Source organism: Lissotriton vulgaris, chromosome 6 (genome assembly GCF_964263255.1).
Source record: "Lissotriton vulgaris chromosome 6, aLisVul1.2, whole genome shotgun sequence".
NCBI lineage: Eukaryota > Metazoa > Chordata > Amphibia > Caudata > Salamandridae > Lissotriton > Lissotriton vulgaris.
Genome location: NC_141694.1, coordinates 159,135,822 through 159,155,767, shown reverse-complemented (window position 1 = coordinate 159,155,767; position 19,946 = coordinate 159,135,822). Strand labels below are relative to the sequence as shown.

The following is a 19,946-nucleotide window of genomic DNA, read 5'->3' as shown; positions in this document are numbered from 1 at the left end:
TTTTAGGGGGAGAAACAAAAAAAGGGAATTGAAACTGGCTCAACTGGAGCAAAAAAATAAAAAAAAACCAAAAATTACTTCTTTTTGGGGCACTTGTGATTATCACCTGCAAGGACGATGAGCTTAACGCTTTTTTCACCATAGGCGATAAGCTTGCCACATGCAGAACAAGTGATTTTAAAATCAGCAAATCTTGGCTGAATGCAAGGCATCATCTCGGATGTTTCTGGTCCCGATGAAGTGGGTTGGTTTGTTTGGGAGGTGGTCCTTGACGACTGGGGGAGGTTACTGGCCAGTTCCCTGAACTCAGCACGAGAGTAGTTGTTTGGGTGCTTTCTGGTCATATGACGAATCATGGTATAGTTACCAAATGAATATTTTTTGATTGGGTTGCCCTGTGAAAGTTCCTCATTGCAGATTAGGCAAGTTACCTTGGGCACATTCACTTTTTTCTTGCCCTCTGGGATTGAAAAAAACTCCCATACAATGTGTGGCTTGGGTTTGTATGGGGTATTTTCTTCAGGCAGCCATCTTCTCCTCCCCTCCTCCTCTTCCTCTTCCTCGTCCTCCTGTTCTTGACCACCAATATAATCTTGAGGTGGTCCTCTTGGTGGTTGTGGTGGTGGGGCAGATGCACCAGCTGCTGCTGCTACTGAAGCCATTATTAATATCAAAAAGGTACAGAGATGTACAAACAGGTCTTCCTCAGTCAAAGGACAAAGTCAGAATAAGGAAAAAAGGTGGGGTCTTTCATCATTTAGAACAAAAACTGTCCTGAACCAATGAGAAGTGTTATTTTCAGGTCACAAGACCAGGGGCTTCATCATTATGAAACTAAAACTGTTATGAACCAATGAAAAGTGTTATTTTCAGGTCAAATGACCCGACGCGCTTACGCTACGCGCCCCCGGGCGCGCCCGGGGGCGCTTCGGGTCGCGTAGCGTAAGCACGTCGGATGTTTACGTTGCGCGATCGTATTCGCTCGAGTACTTCCGGGTGCGCTTACGCCGTGCGTATCACGCGGACGCGGCTACGCGATACGTCATGATCATGTTTTCGTTCGCGATATTGGGGCTTACGGGACGCTCCTCGGAGCGCGCCCGGGGGCGCTTTATAAAAGTACGCTTTTCGGGGCGCTCCCCGGGAAGCGCACCGGGAGCGCTCCAAAGCAAAAAATAAAAAATAAAAAAAATGGGAAAAATTGTATTGACTGGTAGCCCTATTCTTAAGTGGTTTTTACGAAAATTAACTTTGATAAAATATATATTGTGCTACATTGGGCTATATATATATGCCAAAATGCCAAAATGTAACCCAAATGTAGTCCAATGTAGCCCAATGTAGCCCAAAGATGGCCACCAGAGAACAAAAAATGTAAATGTAGCCCAAATTTCAACTAGATGTAGCCCAACTGTAGCCCAATGACAGAATGTACCAGAGTGTTCTAAAGAACAACTAGAGTGCTAACAGTCTTATTTATAAAGTGAGACTTATAGTTAGGAATTAGCATTAAAAAAACCTATGAAATTCACTGAAAAAACCATAGGTTTCACACCAGTTATAGTTAGGAATTAGCATTTAAAAAACCTATGAAATTCACTGAAAAAACCATAGGTTTCAGACCGGTTATAGTTAGGAATTAGCATTTAAAAAACCTATTAAATTCACTGAAAAAACCATAGGTTTCACACCAGTTATAGTTAGCTGGAAATTTTACTGATATAAAACCATTGAAATTCCCACGTTATAGTTAGTTGGACTCACTATAACTTGCGCGTGCAATGCACTGCTGATGACATCACATATTACATCACTCATGACATGGTCAGTGACATCACTCATGACATCACTGATGATACCATCCTTGTAACACAGTGACAGACCTCCTTTCACTGTAAAGTAACCTTTGAAACACATATTCAAAAATAGAAACTAATATTAACAAAAAAGTGGATATACCCATACCAGTTACAACAACCAATTCAGTAATTTCACCATCTATATACAAATTCGCACATTCACCAACAGTTTTATGTATTCACTCATACATACATATACTCACTCATCATATGTAGTGATACCCCTATTCATTCTGTTACACACTGACAGTCATCAAAAACTTACTCATACATATACTCACACATGCAAATAAACTAATAAACATCCATTTATTTGCATATACAACTATACACACATTAACACATTACTTCTAAGGAAACTTACACATACTTACTCTCTTAAACAATCACTTATAGAAACACATACTTATTTAAACAGGAACTCTTTCAATCTCTCACTCTCACATATACTTACTTATATACATCAATTCTCATATATACAAGATTTAAACATATGTAGTTACTCATAAAGACACTAGTGAGAGAGGCATTCACTCTCTAACACACACATATACACACTCATCCACCCATACAATCCTACACAAATGCTGTCTTCAAAACACATACAAACAGTGAGTCAGTCATTGATGCATCTATGTGCTAAGTAACAGCCCCACCAAACCATACAGACACTCATACTGATACTAAAAAAACATGTCATGAGTGATGTAATATGTGATGTCATCAGCAGTGCATTGCACGCGCAAGTTATAGTGAGTCCAACTAACTATAACGTGGGAATTTCAATGGTTTTATATCAGTAAAATTTCCAGCTAACTATAACTGGTGTGAAACCTATGGTTTTTTCAGTGAATATATATATAGATATATATCAATATATATATATATATATATATATATATATATATATATATATATATATATATATATATATATATATATATATATATATATACGCTAACACTCCCACAGTGCACCGCACAGGTCAGCACTCTCCAGGAGAAAAACAGACACCGGATTCAGTAATAGATGCAGCAGAGTTTTGTTTTTTTCTTTTCATCGTGTCAAGGGTGCCACAATCTGACGCGTTTCGGCGAACCTGTCGCCTTGCTCACCAGATACAAGCGTTTGTAAGTGCATAATTTTTAAACAGTGAAACACCAATCCCGGTCACGGTTTGTAAACCGTGACCAGGGACTTGTATAGTCCGAAACGCGTAGGTGGGAGAAAACTACAGGAGAATAAAAACAACAAAGCAGAATTGAAGTGGTGTGCGGGGTCTTCTTAAATGAAGCAAATTTGCTGTAGTGATATATTATTATATTATTGTATATATATATATATATATATATATATATATACATATACATATACATCACAACCAACCATCCAACTCCAAAGAGAAAGTGGCACGTACTCGAAATCGGTCTGAATAGGGCTAATTTATTTTGTTCAGGTCTCCCACGACCCCGCAATGACAGAGAGACGCGTTTCGCCTGCACAGCAGGCTTTATCAATCCAAATTGGCGCCATGAATTCAAACACTATATATACCCCTCCCCTCTAGTGCAGGCACCAATAGACCTAGAAAACAGACTATATGGATTAATCCATGGACAAAAAAAACATTCAATACATGTTAAATAGATGAAAGTGCATAGTATGACAAGCCAATAAATATCAAATGCAACATAATGCAAAGCCACGTTATTACATCAGTAAAAGATGTTATCAGTGCGTAATCAGCCTGGGGAAAGAGCATAGGAAAATACCATTCCTAAGTGAATTCATAAATATTCATAGTACGACGCCAAAGCTCTCAAAGATATGCAGCCCACCAAATATTTACTCAAAATTAAACATACTTTAAAAGACGTGCTCGTTGTTTCATTAATGAAAGTCGGAAACCTACATGTTGCCACATTGAAAAAGGAACACATTTCTCCAGATAGCAAATGCGGCGAACGTGGCTGGACATTAATAGGATTATAGATTGTGTGAACCATCCAGAACACATTGAAGAGATACCATTCTTGTAACAAGTCCACGGGGCTCAGATTGCACCTATTGGGTGCACTTACGACCTAAATGTCAGCCTCCGGACAGTCTCTACTAGCTTGTAGAACTGCAAGATCCAGAATCCCCTTCGATGGAAATGTCAATCAAAAATCTGTGCAGGAATTTTTGCAAAAGTTTTAAGTATGGATAATATTAACACTATAACTTAGTCCAAACCTACAGTGATGTTCCTTTGAAGGGCCGCAACCTTAATGAATGACTGGAAACGTGGGCAAAAGTTATCCAAACCTCCTGTGCGAGAAGCACGCTGATGTGATATATATATATATATGCTTTATACTTACCTGTAAAATTGTTATTTATACTAATGAAACCTTTACCATGCATATGCCTTACCATTCAATGTTTTTACAATGAAATTCATTGTAAAAGCATAAGTGGTAACAGTTATGTGTGGCAATGGCATTTGAGTTGTAACAGCCACGCTGTAATGGCATGTGTTGCAACAGAATGTGTGGTTCTGGCATACATCTATCTTTTATTATTAACTATCTAGGTGGCCCTTCTGACTGTTTAGTTTCTCTGCTTGTAAAATAGAAAAGCAGCACCACTAATTGATCAGAGGATTATATCCAAAGAGCATCATCTGTTAGGTAAGGACAGCTGCCATGACTTCTGGTATTGCAGCCTGTAAAGATATTTAAAACTACTTATTTGATTGAAATTTGTAATTAAAGTGGAATGGGGTTCACATATATCATGGTAATGCAGTCTCCATTGGGGCCTATATAAGTAGTTGTTCTATTAGCAAAGGTCAATGAAGTATAAGCTGCAATAATTTGTTAAAGCTATAATCCATGTGACAAAAAACAATTGTTAAAATTGTGTTATCATACAATGTCATCTTTCCGCTGTAATTTTACTTGTGGGCGTGCATTTGTTTGGTGTTAAGAATATCATGTATAAAAGGTACAGTTTTGCTCACTTTGAGGTACCGTTTCTCCTCTCTGTAATGATCGATAATTGCACACATTTACAGTGAGATGGCCCATGGCATCATGTTTTTTTTTTTTATTGTTTTTATTTTTTGCATCATGGGGAACATCAAACAAATTATACAACAAGACATAAACAGAAAATACTAGAATTAATCTTCATCGACATGATGAGACAAAAGAATAAGAATTAAAGAAGCAATTTTATGACATAATTAATCCCCACATTTTGTCCACTTTCCGTTTAGTCTGTAGACCCCTTGTATTTGCAAGAGAGTGTCCATATTATGTATCTCTTTAACAAGACTCCACCACTCCATGACCTTTGGTGAATTTTGTTGAACCCAGACTCTATCAATAGTCAGTCTAGCACAAGTGATTAAAATATTCAGTAAATCACATAACACATTATTTTCCCCTGACACTCCTATAAATACATCTTTTAATAAGAGTATAATAGGAGTACCGAGTTTAGTAGAGATAACTTTAGTTATTCCATTCCAGAATTCAACAAGATTTGGACAAGAGAAAAACATGAGTGATATCAGCCCCCCTCAAATCACATTTTGGCCATTTTGTACGATCACTGAAGTTAATATTTATTGCCCATTTAAGTATCCGATCCGGTATATAGTATAATTGACATATAGTTTTAAATAACTGTAGCTTAAGATTTGAGGATTGAACAGCAAGATTGAGGCTATTTAAAGAGGAGGTGATAAAATCTGATGTTATTTCTATTGTCAACTTGTTTGTCCATTTTTCAGCCAATTTATGTATATCATTAGTGTTATATCCAGAAAATATTTTATACCCTATACTAATCAGTGCTTTATCTTCTTCCCTGTAAATACAATTCCAGACTTCAGATTCTGTCAAAGAAGTAAGTTCTATCTTCCTCAGAAAATAATCCCTAATCTGATAGTATTTAAATCTTGCCCCTTCTGGCAGTTTATAGCAGACTTTCAGTCTTTAAAATGAAAAAAATCCCCTATGATCATATAAATCTCTGAGCATTTTGAGAATAGGCCACCTACTGTATCTTGAAAAATTTCAGGAAAACCTGGGTTATACCATAGAGGAGTTTTATCATGAAATAAAGATATCTTACTCTTAGTAAGAATGGAGCGCCAAATATAAGAGGTATCCCGCACCGTCTTAAACTTAACACGTTTAAAATAATTGGGGTCATTTAATCTGTAAAAAAACATAGTTGCGTCTGCTCCTAGCAGACATCTATGAAAATATAAACATTTATCAGGAATCAACAAGCTACGAAAGCGGGTCAGAAAGGAGGACCAATAATAATATCTAATATCTGGAAGGCCCAATCCACCTTGATCAAAAGGCAGTTTAAGAAGAGATATAGCTTGTCGTGCTTTCTCATAGCCCCAAATGAAGCTACTGATAATGCCTTCTAACCTACAAAAATAAGAATTATTTACCCTTAAGGGGATAGAGCGAAAGAGATAAAGATATTTTGGCAGTATTTTCATTTTAACCAAATTTATTCGGCCAATAATGCTAAGTGGAAGCTTGTGCCATTTCTTAAATAAAATAGCAGTTTCTTTTAATAGCGGTTCATAATTTAATGCCACAATTTCATCTATATTTGACGAAATTTTTACCCCTAGGTAAGTTGCTACATCACATATCCCTATCACCGATGATGGTAATTGATGATTCAGGATAATTTGGGTTTTACTAGTGTTCAGTCGGTAGCCGGACACTGAGCCATATTTCCCCGCTTCTACTAAAATGCCCGTCATAGTTTCAGGCACATTCGTAGAAAAAACGAGAATATCATCCGCATAGACGGTTATATCAAGAAAGTTTGGGCCGTTTACAAAAGGTTTAATAAGAGCTTGGCTCTGAAGTGCTATTAGGAAGGGTTCCATCCCTAAGGCAAATAATAAAGGGGATAAAGGACACCCCTGCCGCGTCCCTCGCCTAATCATGAAAGTAGAAGAGCATTTTCCCATATAACAAACCTTTCCCAGAGGCATATCATATAGTGATTGAATCCATTTCAAGAATTGACCTTTTATGCAAAACGCTTGCAACACTGCCCAAATAAAATCCCACCCCACTCGGTCAAATGCTTTCTCTGCATCTAATAAAATCATACCGAGCGGGGTGATTTTAGTTCTTGCCAGGTCAAAAGCAGAAATGGCCATATTAATCTGTGCCGTGGTGTCTCTTTTTGGTATAAAACCATCTTGTTGGGGTGAAACCATATAAGACATTAATGGTGCAAGCCGGGTTGCCAATATTTTTGCAAAAATGTTTGCATCGCTATTGATAAGCGAAATTGGCCGATAGGAGCCTCTCTCCTGCGATGGTTTACCCTTCATTAGAAAAAAAATTATTTGAGTGAGGTTCCAAGATTTTGGAGCCTGCTCTCCATTACCAATTGCTTGAATAACTCTAATAAGCAGTGGGATTAGCTCTTCCATACAATTTTTATATAACTCTAAGGGGATACAATCCTCACCTACAGCTTGGCCATTTGCTAGCGAGTTAATATCTGTTCTAATCTCTATTGCTGTAACATCAACTACCAGCTGATCAGATTGTTCATCCTCCAAAGTTTTAACTTTATTTACTGTTATGTAGTTTTTGAAATTATCTTCCTTAACTACAGCTTCTGGCGTATAGAGCTCTTGGTAATAGGATGCAAATTGTTGTAATATTAGTTTAGGATCCTGAAAAATCTGATTAATATCCCCTTTAATTTCCTTAATAGCATTTTGGGCGCGATCTTCAGCCACTTTATAAGCTAAAACTTTGCCAATTTTTTCACCATTTTCATATTGGTTAAGGTGATATATTTTTTAATTTAATAATGCTTTTCTCCCTGAAGATGTTTTTCATCACTACCTTTAGTTCGATCAATTTAAAATTTAAAGCTTCTAAATGTTCTACCCCAGTTGATAAAGTTTCAGATAATTGGTGTTCAAGGTTAAGTATTTCGGCAATCATTTGCTCATTTTGGGATTGGCATTCTCTATTTTGCCGCCATATATATTGTTGTGTAAATCCACGTATTCTGGCCTTACATGCATCCCACACTGTTAAAGGTGAAGCTGAACAGATATTTATGTCTATAAACTCCTTTATTTGTTCTTTCAGTTGCTTAACAAAATTAATATTTATAAATAAATATCTAGGAAAGGAAAAAAGGCGAGGTAAGGGTCGCTCTGTTGATATCTTAAATGTCAAAATAATTGGATTATGATCCGAGGTTACTCTTGGACATATTGTAATAGTACTAGTTTCCAAAATAGAGTCTGTAACCCACATCATATCTGTCCGTGAGCATAATTTATGTGCAGCAGAATAGTACGTATAACCGGGTAGCCGGAGGTGTAAGCATCTCCATGCATCCTTAAGTAAATGAATTCTAGCAAAATCTAGAATTGCCCCCCTAGTCTTCCTCATTCCCTGAAATGAGCCTTTTCTAGTTGTATCTAAATTATAATTCATAATACAACTAAAATCCCCAAGCACAATATATTCCCCATCCCAAGAAAGTAATTCCATATTCACTTGAACAATGAATTTTGGTTCATCTTGATTTGATGCATACACCCCACAAATAGTAAATTTGTGACCTTCCCGTGTTATCTGTACTATTGCCCACCTACCAGCCTTATCAGTTAATGTCCTGTTTATTTCTACCTTAAAATGTCTATGTTTTAATATTGCCACCCCCCCCCCGGATAGAAGCATTGAATTCCATACAAACCATAATATCATATCCAAGTTGTTTTAATAATTTTTTATCTTTATAGGCTATGTGCGTTTCAGTGATGACTACGATCTGTGGATTGTACATCCTGAGCTCCTCATACACAAGGTTTCTTTTACTCCTAATATTTAGGCCTGCCACATTCCATACTAAACATTTTAATAAATGCATTGCAAAAAATACAGATCCCTATTCTTAAAGCACTCGAAAAAAATCATATTCGTCTTGTTGTATTTCCAAGTGATATCGTATTTTTAGCCCCATGATGCAATTTTTACCCCAAGAAAGACCAGCCCCTACCCTACCCTTGCCAGGCAGCGGCCTTTCCCACCCACCCCCACCCTTACTTACAGGTCCCCCCATTTGAACAGCTGCCGTTCTATTTGGCAGCTTCAGCGCGGGGTTAAACGCCTCGAGGTTTTGGGCATTCAAATATAAATACAATTTGTTGTAGAGCATGTCTAATTTTTATGTGGTATTTCTCTTTTTTCATTTCTGTATTGCATTTTATATCAATTGAGACCTTATATAAACACTCCTATTCTATCCATTGATCTCATACTGCATCCAACATCTTTGTTATAGCATAATCAAAAAAGAACACTCTATATAGAAAAAAAAGGAAAAAGAGAAGAGAGAAAAAAAAGGACGTTATTCAGTAATAGTTTTCTTTTCCAGTTTCCAATCGGCCAGTGCTCTTTCCACTTCATTTTCTTCCAGAAAATAATATGTTCGGCCATTTTTAAGCACTTTCAGTTTGGCTGGTTCTTGCAAATAAGCTTAGCCACCTAGTTCCTTTATTGGATCAATATATTGTTTCAGTTTCCATCGTCGCTCCTTAGAAAGTTTACTTAGATCAGATCTTACAAAGAAGGTAGTTGAATCAATGGTAACATGTTGCGCAGTGGGGTTGAGACTGCAGATCTACTGGTTCTCCTTCCGGATTGGATTGTTGTGTCCTCAAATCACCCTCAAATTCGGAGATAATGTAATAAGCTTTTTAAAGAACATGAAAGCTTTGAACAGAATTTTCACACTATACGAGTATTGAACAAAATGGCTTCAACCACTTTAAAAATTAGATAAAACAAAAAGAATACCTTCAATTAGAGTTAGTAACCCCATTTCAAGTAGACAATTTTGAGGGTGGTGGCAGGTTTGCTGCACAACCTGTGGTGCTTCTACAGCTAACAGCAGAAAATTAGCTATCTTTTAGCATGCTGTTAGACAATGGGCTGAAGTTTCATTCGATGGTGATGCTCGGGGAGAAGCCAGTGCACGCTAGTCTCTTTTTAAGTCACTTTTTAACACTTTTCTCTCTCCATCCAAAAATTGTATTCAAACTAGTGTCTTTAAGGGTGTTGGTTAGCCTTCAGTGCTGCACAGGAAGGATCACAAACTAACTTATTTGCTTGACAGTTTGTTTTGTGACCTGGGAAGCCCTAGAATGAGATAGCGTACGATGCATGTAAGGCTCACAGTGCATGGTCATGGTTCAGAAGAACCCACCTTTTTCCTTTGGGTGCCTGTGAAAGTGTGGTGCGCAACTGCAGAACACCATAAAACAATGCATGTGGGTCATGCTTAACTGCCACAGTCTGGGGGATTTCTTTCTTCGACTGGTAACATTATGATAAATTGTTTAACGAGCATTCTTCATGGGTCGCAAACCTACTTAAGCAAGAACAATGTATCCAATTATTTTCATTCCCCTGTCTTCCATCCTTCCTAATGTCCCAAATACCCTCAACATTCTTCTCCACTACCTTGTTCACCATTACGCCACCACCACCCTCACCCTCTGCACTTTATGTAGCCACTCTGCTGCGAGACTCTAAAATGGGCCTTATGCAGATCATATTTGGTTAGGTCCTAGCAAGTCATCAGTGGCTAATCTTTGCTGTCACCCTTTTTAGATAGAAGCATGTTCTTAGAGCTAGAGTAGCCCCCCCCATTCTTGTTTCGTTTCAGTCGGTTGTCCTATGCTATTTTCTTCTTTTAATCTGGTAATAGGTGTTGGTGAAGGATGGTCCACAAACTGTACTAATACCTTGATTGTTTATTTACAGGTCAGATATAGACAACCAGATGTACCCTATGCATATATCTCAGGCTGTATGCTCTGATAGCGGCGGAGGCTTCAATTTGAACCCAGTCGAAATTAAGCACCAGATCCTGGTCCTGCGGAAAGATCCGAACAGCTGCACCTTTACACTGGATACCATTACCTTTGTAGTAGGATGCCCCTGCATCACACCCAACAGCATATTGATGGATCGCTAAGTCATCAGCCTCATGAAATTGATGTTCTCAGAAGTGTAAGAAGTGAGCAAAGAACAATGGCCAATAAAAGCCGCAGGAATAGTGCAAGCATTGGGGGTGGGATGGATGGGGGAATTCCAATATGCTTCATAAAAATTGGCAACACAGAAAAAAGATATGTTTGTTATATCAGTTTTAATATATGGGTGGGTTTTGAGGCCTGAATCTAAAGTCATTATCACTTAGATGAAAGGAAATTGACACAAATAGGTATGTAAAAACAACAACCCCACATCTTGTAGCAGGTGGCAAAATACAAGTGATGTAGTTTTCTTTCTGATTTCAAGCATTGACAAGCCAGTAAAAAAACTGTATCAGTAATGTCAGCTCTGAGCTATGGTGACTGAAATCCCTTGCCTTGGGTGTGTCAGCAGCATCTCAAGATAGTGTGACAGGTCTTAAATATATATAGACCAGTTGTGTATCTTCAAACACACGAGAGATGCCAAAGGTCTTTGATTAATTCAATTCTGATGCCGAACCATCAAAGTGTTCTACATGAGTAGCTGGAACCGAAGAATCGCTACAGTCCAAGAGAGACACAGGAGAAAGTAAGTTTTCAGATACAGTTCAGAGTTAGAACCCATAGAAAAGTACCCATCAGCCCACTCAATAGTGGGACTTCGTCATCTGGGATTTCGTGTTTGAAATATGGTGTCCAAACAGCCCTTCCTCAAGAACAAATCGAGGCTAGCTGTGGACCCAATGGTTGAACCCTCAATCAGAGATGATGACAGAGTTTGAGGCTGATAGGGCTTAGTTGCAGTGCTCAAGAAAAGTGTGAAAAAATGAATGAAACAGAAAGGAAAATTGATCCGAGTGATTAAAAATACCTACCTCGTGCTGTACAGCTAGCCTCGATTTGTTCTTGAGGAAGGGCTGTTTGGACACTTACTTTCTCCTGTGTCTCTCTTGGAGTGTAGCGATTCTTCGGTTCCAGCTACTCATGTAGAACACTTTGATGGTTCGGCATCAGAATTGAATTAATCAAAGACCTTTGGCATCTCTTGTGTGTTTGAATGTATAGTTGGGGGACAAGATACCATTTGGTCTATAAATAATTTCTCCCCTCGGGCCCCCCTCCTACCCTCTGTGTTTCTGTGTCAGTTGTGTATCTTCTCAAACAATGAACCTCGACTTCACTGGGCAAGGATGAGCCATTTGATTTCTTGTCCTTGTGACTGTCAAATATCCACGTCACGAACCCATGCGATCAATCCACCTTGTGCTTTCTGTCGATTTTCTGCAGTAATGTCTCATTAAGATGGCAAAATATAATATCAGACAACAGTATGTATAACTCTACATGAAATGTTTCATTAGACATAATATGTGTTTTTATATGTGAGCACACAATAGTGTGATGAAACGGTATGGCAATTCTTCAGGAATGGAACTGTATTTCTGAAAGATACTTCAGGTGTTTGAAACAGATATATGATATCAGAAAAATAATTCTACATTATCTTTTATTTAATGAATACTTGTATGTATTCTCTAATTTGTTTTCTATTTATCATTAATGTCACTGGTAACAACAAATCTTGATAAACAATGTGATATTGTAACCTATTTTGCTTAATGTGTTAAACCATTTTAAGAGTTGTAAGTTATTAATTTATTCGATCCTATTTATGGCTGGAGAAGAAAAAAATGAATGTTGAATATATTTCTCATTGTAGCAATAAATAATTAAAAACTGATGCACAATAATTTCTCTTAATCGTTTGCATGAAGTAAGTGTTTTTTATCCCCGTTCTAAAAATTTGAATTACTGCTACATGAAATATTCCAGATTTTAGAGTCAATTTAATCTAGATGGTCATCACCTGCCACACTCACCTGTGCCTCTCTCATTCATCCCCATTTTCCATCAAGACTCTTATCTGTCCTTTCTAAGTTGGTCCCTCTGGCACTCTACTTTGTGTGGTTCTCCCCACTCTCCCACTATCATATGTCCTTGTGATCAATTAGCCACTCTGCATGGCCGCTCCCCAATCGGACCTTGTTCTATGAGCATCTCATAAGGATTTAAAATGGTGTAAATCCTTTCTTCCCAATGGATCTCACTTCACAGTGCACTACTTACATCATGCATGTCTCCCCCTCTAACTTCACTTGTGAGGTCCCCGACCGGTGCCCCCTTAAACATGTTGTTTAGCATTAGAACGATCATACTGATCTTATAATTATCTAAAGAAAAAACAGAACCCTCTTTCTTATGTGGATCTGGAAGTCATCCAACAGTGTATACCTCTTCTGCAACTATCCGGCTCATTAAGACTCATCATAAAAACACGAGCCCACCGCCTCATCCATCACGGATGCATCACCCCAGAGCCATGAAGCAGAACTCTACCTATCAATCTGCCCACTCCAGCTCATGACCCGATGCCAAAATCTGTTTATGTTTTAATTTCCAGTAGGTTTGCATGCTTTTGCCATGAAGTATGGTATTTGAAAAAGTTACAGTGTCTTTCACGTGGAGGTATCACCTTTTGTATTTAAAGTTATTGCCAGGCTCCTGCAGAAATGATCTAGGGTATTTCACAGACTTCTAAAACAAAATGGCCCAGGTTATCACTTTGAACAAGTGTTCATAGTTCAGCAGTTGACCTGGGATTCTGAGTATCTTTACTTTGCTTTAACAAAAGAGGGAGAGTAGAGGATGTTCTAATAGAATCAACCTCCTGAACTAGTTAATCTAACAATAGGATTCTATCTACTTGTATTTTTATTTTTGTTTTATAGTGTATAATATATAATGGGAAGTAGGTCTGGTGTCCGTTCGCCAGTCTTTGTGGATGACAATGGCAAGCACTTTGTGTTTTTAAAATACCCCTCACACACTATGATTCCCATAGTGTCATGCTTCATCATTGGGGTCTTCCCGTCCCTCTACGGGGCGGGGCGTGCTACGACCTGCGAACTACGCGGGGACACTTTTTATTTTGAAGGTAGGCTATGTGTGGTGTGACAAAGGTGTAAGGGGTGGGGGGTGTAGGGATTTAAATACAAAAATAGAAAAATTGAAAATTTCCTGGCTAGTAGAAAAAATAATGTATTCGCTTCTCTAGCTGGAAATATTAAAAAGGGGGTCGTTGGTGGGCTATGTATTACGCCCTACTTGGTCAACATGTTTTGTTAGCAGTCCCCCACTGCTAAACTCATCAGGACCTTTGTTAATCCCTATTCTACTCAATAAGCTCACTAATGTATAGTATGGCAACTTTCCTAAAATAGACTAGCAAAAATAGGATAGTCTATTTGAATCAAGGCTTGAGTTTGGCCTTTGAGGAAAAAATGGTGACCTAATATGATCTCTGAAAGAAAATGTAAATAGAGGAAAAAATAGAAAAACACAGAATCAGAGCATTATTCTGAACCATATTTTCAATTCACACATTTCTGTTAGTAGGTTCTCAATATGACCTGTGGAGAGACGTGATATATTTTTCTCACATACATCTTTCTTGTTGGGAATTTCTTATTTGTGTAATTCATGTATTCTAATTAGCCAAATACCGCATTTCCTGGTGCCATCTTTGTCGTTAAGAAATGCGTCAAAAACAATCACTCACACATCAATCATTCATACTTGGTAGAGACAAGATAAGGAGACGGCAATAGTTATTGCCGCAAAATGATAAAAGGTTCTGTCCGTTGTTCCCATGTTCAGTGTTATAACTGTCCATAACAGCAGGTTATGAGGCGCTGTTATTTCAAAAAGGCTGCACATGGTGAAGTAGGGAGGTGAAACAAAACATTAACCATGTTGTGATTTTGTCATTCTATTTAAGGTGGAGAAAGGAGTTTTTTATATAAAATAAAATATACATACATTTTTCACAAAATATCGTGCCCCATGAGCTCAGCATCAGAGGTATATCCTTACGGTCATTTACCTCTGACAAAATCTCTCCATTCCACCTCTATGCTGCTCCGTGGAATACTTCGGAGTGGCCGGCATTTGTTATTTATAGTTTCTAGTTAATGGAAAAGCCAGCGAAATTGCAGGCATCTGGGCTAGCTCTGCTTCTGATGAGCCCGGAAGTGTATTGATTTACCTGAAAAACTAGTGCGGATACAAAAATGGCCGCTGTTCTCGGCATGACCTGGGTTGTCAGAACCTCGTGAGTCTTTCTTCTATGTTAGCTTGCAAGTTACCGGGTGGTTTGATAACTCGTCCTAACTATCAGTTGAAACACTGGCAATGCTCAAAATGGTTGCGATGATTCTAAACAATTATCGTGAAACAATAGACATTGTATATTATTATAAATTACATCTGATTAAAGTAAACACATGGAGTCACGTATTTGGGCACGTGATTGTTTGTTTTTGCTCGTCGGACTCATCTTTCGCAAACGTTTAGAATTCACCAAGGTGGTGGCTCATAATTTGAAAGATGCCTTGAAATGCATGGGTTCGTGGAAAGACTATGCATCTTAAGCAGATGCTTTCAAAATTAATCGTGGTGGTGGCTCGTAATTTGAAGAGATGCATTAAAATGCATGTGTTCATGAAGACAACTTACAAAGTGCAAGCTTTTTTGATCAAAGTGGGGCTACGGATTTTGTTCTCAGGGATAAAACTGGTCACATTAGTAGGGAAGTTTTCCTGTCATAGTTGTGTCTTTGCATACGGCCATTGACTTGTTTTGGCTTGTTATGGGCCTTTAATGAATCTGGTACAGATGTCTGTACATGGGGGCAACTGTTTTCCTCTTTAAAGTACGCTCCTGTTGATTATAATTGTCCCCACGGTATTTCATCGTTGAGGCCGTGGAGATTCGTTTTGAGACGGAACACCCACCTCTGTTCTTTTTGGAAAAATGTTGAGGTCTAGGAATACTAGGTTGCTGTTGGAAATGGTGCTGGTGAACTTGAGAAAGTCATCTTGAAAGTTAAGCCAGGTAATGAATTGCTGCGCCGTAGTTTCGTCCCCCTCCCATATGATGAAAATGTCATTGATATACCTTTTCCAGGTGTTAATGTGTTTTCTGAATGGATTGTTTGGGATGTAATATTTTTGTTGTCTCCAGTTGAGGAACGTAGAGACCAGCAATACTGGGAGCAAACGTGCTTCCCATGTTGGTCCCATGCTTCTGAGGGTATATTGTATTCTCGTATTCAAAGAAATTTTCCTTGAGGGTCAGACTGCAGCACTCCATAATAACATTCCTTGGGGTTTGATATTCCCAGTCATCTTCAAACAGGACATCCTCAATGATGCTCAATGTCTCGTTATGGGAAAGGCTTGTGTATTCCTAGACCCCAACATTTTTCCAAAAAATGGAAGATTGATGACAACAATCTTCCTTATGGTCAATTTCTGCGGTTGAGGCACAATTGCACAGAGATTGCCAACTTCAAATCCCAATCAAAAGTTCTACGGAGGAAAATAGAGATACGCCAATACCCGAACAAAATAATAAACCAGGCTTACAAACGGGCATGCAATAACTGCAGGGAAAGCCTACTTGAGAATACCCAGCCTAGAGAAGAGGAGAAAAGGCCATTCTGTATTACCACATGCAATACCAACTCCAACCGAGGGGCCGATTAGGATTGCGATGAATCCGCATCCTCCGGGCAGGCGGAAACCACCGCCCACCCGGAGGATGCGGATTCACCGCTGCTGTGATAGAAAAGACCCCCCACCAGATTAGGATGGCAGGGGGGTTGGGAAGACCGTCCACAGCTTTTACGCCGCGGTCCAGCGGCGGAAAAGCTCTAATATGGTGGTTGTGTCTTTCAGACACCGACAGCCATATTAGGATTAGCCTTGTGACATGCCTGTCCGCGGCGGCAAGGCCGCCACAAAAAGGCATACGGTCTTTTCTCCGGGGGCCGGTTGCTGGCCCCCAGGGTGAAGGGGGGGGGGTGCACATGGGGGGTACCTATGGTACCCCCCTGCATTTGCTTGCACATAGTGGCAGGCACCGCGCGGTGTCTGCCGCTTCGTGCATGCAAATGCACTGCATGCAGTTTTAACATTGCAGCGGGTGCTGCTTTAAGCAGCACCTGCCGCAATGTTAAAAATACAGGATGTGACCGCCAGGGTGGCGGGCACATTCTAATTCGCACGGAGGGACCGCAGATGCCCCTGCGGACGTTCCCTCCACCTCTGGGGTGGTGGACTGACGCAGGTCCGTCCGCCATGATAATGACCCCCTTAGTGTCTAAAATATTCACAAAACATTGGAAGATTCTAAACAGTGGGGGCCTTGATATTCCAAAACCCATTTTCTCAAACAGAAGAGGCAAGAGCATCCGCAATATGTTGGTTCACACCAGACCGCGTAGAAAGGAAGATACACCACTGTATAAAGGTATAGAGACCCTCAAAGGACACCACCCCTGCGGGAGATGCAAAGTTTGCAATCTAACAAAAAAGAGCAAAGACCTAAAATTCCAAAACGGTACAAAGTGGGAGCAAAGAAAGTTCACCACATGCCAGAACGTGGTCTACTTAATCACATGCCCATGCAGCTTAGAATACGTCGGCATGACCAAGAGACCTGTAAAAACAAGAATAGGTGAACACAAGAGTAGCATTAAATGCAAGAAAACAAGCACAAAAATGGCAACCCATTTCCTGGAAAAAGGCCATAAACCAGAAGATATTTTTTGGGCCATCATTGAGCAAGTATCCAATGACAAATAACTTTTTGAGAAAGAACAGAGGTGGGTGTTCCGTCTCAAAACGCATCTCCACGGCCTGAACAATGAAATACCATGGGGACAATTAAAAATCAACAGGAGCGTACTTTAATGGGGAAAACAGTTGCCCCCATATACAGACATCTGTACCAGATTCATTGAAGGGCCATAACAAGCCAATACAAGTCACTGGCCGTATGCCAAGACACAACTATGACAGGAACACTTCCCTACTAATGTGACCAGTTTAATCCCTGAGAACAAAATCCGTAGCCCCACTTATGCTCAAAAAAGCTCGCACTTTGTAAGTTGTCTCCATGAACACATGCATTTTAATGCATCTCTTCAAATTACGAGCCACCACCATGGTTAATTTTGAAAGCATCTGCTTAAGATGCATGGTCTTTCTACGAATCCATGCATTTCAAGGCATCTTTAAAATTACGAGCCACCACCTTGGTGAATTCTAAATGATTGCGAAAGATAAGTCAGACGAGCAAAAACAAACAATCACGTGTCCAAATCCATGACTCCATGTGCTTACTTTAACCAGATGTGGTTTATAATAATATACAATGTCTATTTTTTCACGATAATTGTTTAGAGTCATCGCAACCATTTTGAGCAATGCCATTGTTTCAACTGATAGTTAGGACGAGTTATCAAACCACCCGGTAACTTGCAAGCTAACATAGAAGAAAGACTCACGAGGTTCTGACAACCCAGGTCATGCCGAGAACAGCGGCCATTTTTGTTTCTGCACTAGTTTTTCAGGTAAATCAATACACTTCCGGGCTCATCAGAAGCAGAGCTAGCCCAGATGCCGGCAATTTCGGAGCCTTTCCCATTAACTAGAAACTATAAATAACAAATGCCGGCCACTCCGAAGTATTCCACGGAGCAGCACAGAGGCGGAATGGAGAGATTTTGTCAGCAGTAAATGACCGTAAGCATATACCTCTGATGCTGAGCTCATGGGGCACGATATTTTGTGAAAAATGTATGTATATTTTATTTTATATAAAAAACTCCTTTCTCCACCTTGAATAGAATGACAAAATCATGACATGGTAATGTTTTGTTTCACCTCCCTACTTCACCATGTGCAGCATTTTTTAAATAACAGTGCCTCATAACCTGCTGTTATGGACACTTATAACACTGAACATGGGAACAACGGACAGAACCTTTTATCATTTAGCGGCAATAACTATTGCCGTTTCCTTGCCTTGTCTCTACCAAGTATGAATGATTGATGTGTGAGTGATTGTTTTTGACGCATTTCTTAACGACAAAGATGGCACCAGGAAATACTGTATTTCGCTAATTAGAATACATGAATTACGCAAATAAGAAATCCCCAACAAGAAAGATGTATGTGAGAAAAATATATCACGTCTCTCCACAGGTCATATTGAGAACCTACTAACAGAAATGTGTGAATTGAAAATATGTTACAGAATAATGCTCTGATTCTGTGTTTTTCAATTTTTTCCTCTATTTCCATTTTCTTTCAGAGACCATATTAGGTCACCATTTTTTCCTCAAAGGCCAAACTGAAGCCTTGATTCAAATAGACTAGCCTATTTTTGCTAGTCTATTTTAGGAAAGTAGGCATACTATACATTAGTGAGCTTATTGAATACAGTAGGGATTAACATAGGTCCTGATGAGTTTAGCAGTGGGGGACTGCTAACGAAACATGTCGACCAAGTAGGACGTAATATATAGCCCTACCACAACCCCTTGTTTAATATTTCCAGCTAGAGAAGCGAATGCATTATTTTTTCTACTAGCCAGGAAATTTTCAAGTTTTATATTTTTGCACTTAAATCCCAACACCCCCCATCATTTACACATTTGTCACACCACACATAGCCTACCTTCAAAATAAAAAGTGCTCCTGCGTAGTTCGCGGGTCGTAGCACGCCACGCCCCGTAGAGGGACGGGAAGACCCCAATGATGAAGCATGACACTATGGGAATCATAGTGATTGAGGTGTATTTTAAAAACACATAATGCTTGCCTTTGTCATCCACAAAGACTGGCGAACGGACACTAGACCTACTTCACATTATATATTATACACTATAAAACAAAAATAAAAATACAAGTAGATAGAATCCTATTGTTTGATTATCTTTACTTTGCTTCACAACCTTACCCACCTTGCACAGTTTCTGCAACCACTCAGATTCATCACCAACAATCAGATCTGTGATTCATCACTCTCAAATGTGCCTCATTCATGTACTCTTTGTGACCCATGACCCCTTCTCCCACCTCTCTTCATCCTTCTCATATACCTTTTTCATTGTGTTCCACACCCCCTTC

General features: G+C 39.2%; 1 protein-coding gene across 1 annotated transcript in view; it reads left to right on the top strand.

The window, feature by feature from the left end:
* LOC147706953 (uncharacterized) overlaps positions 1–10,907 on the top strand; it is a 103,908-nt gene extending 93,001 nt beyond the window's left edge. Inside the window, exon 3 of the mRNA XM_086925599.1 lies at positions 10,694–10,907. Within this exon, the coding sequence (XP_086781725.1) occupies positions 10,694–10,907 (214 nt within the window). The remainder of the gene's footprint in view (positions 1–10,693) is intronic.
* Positions 10,908–19,946: the final 9,039 nt, after the last annotated feature.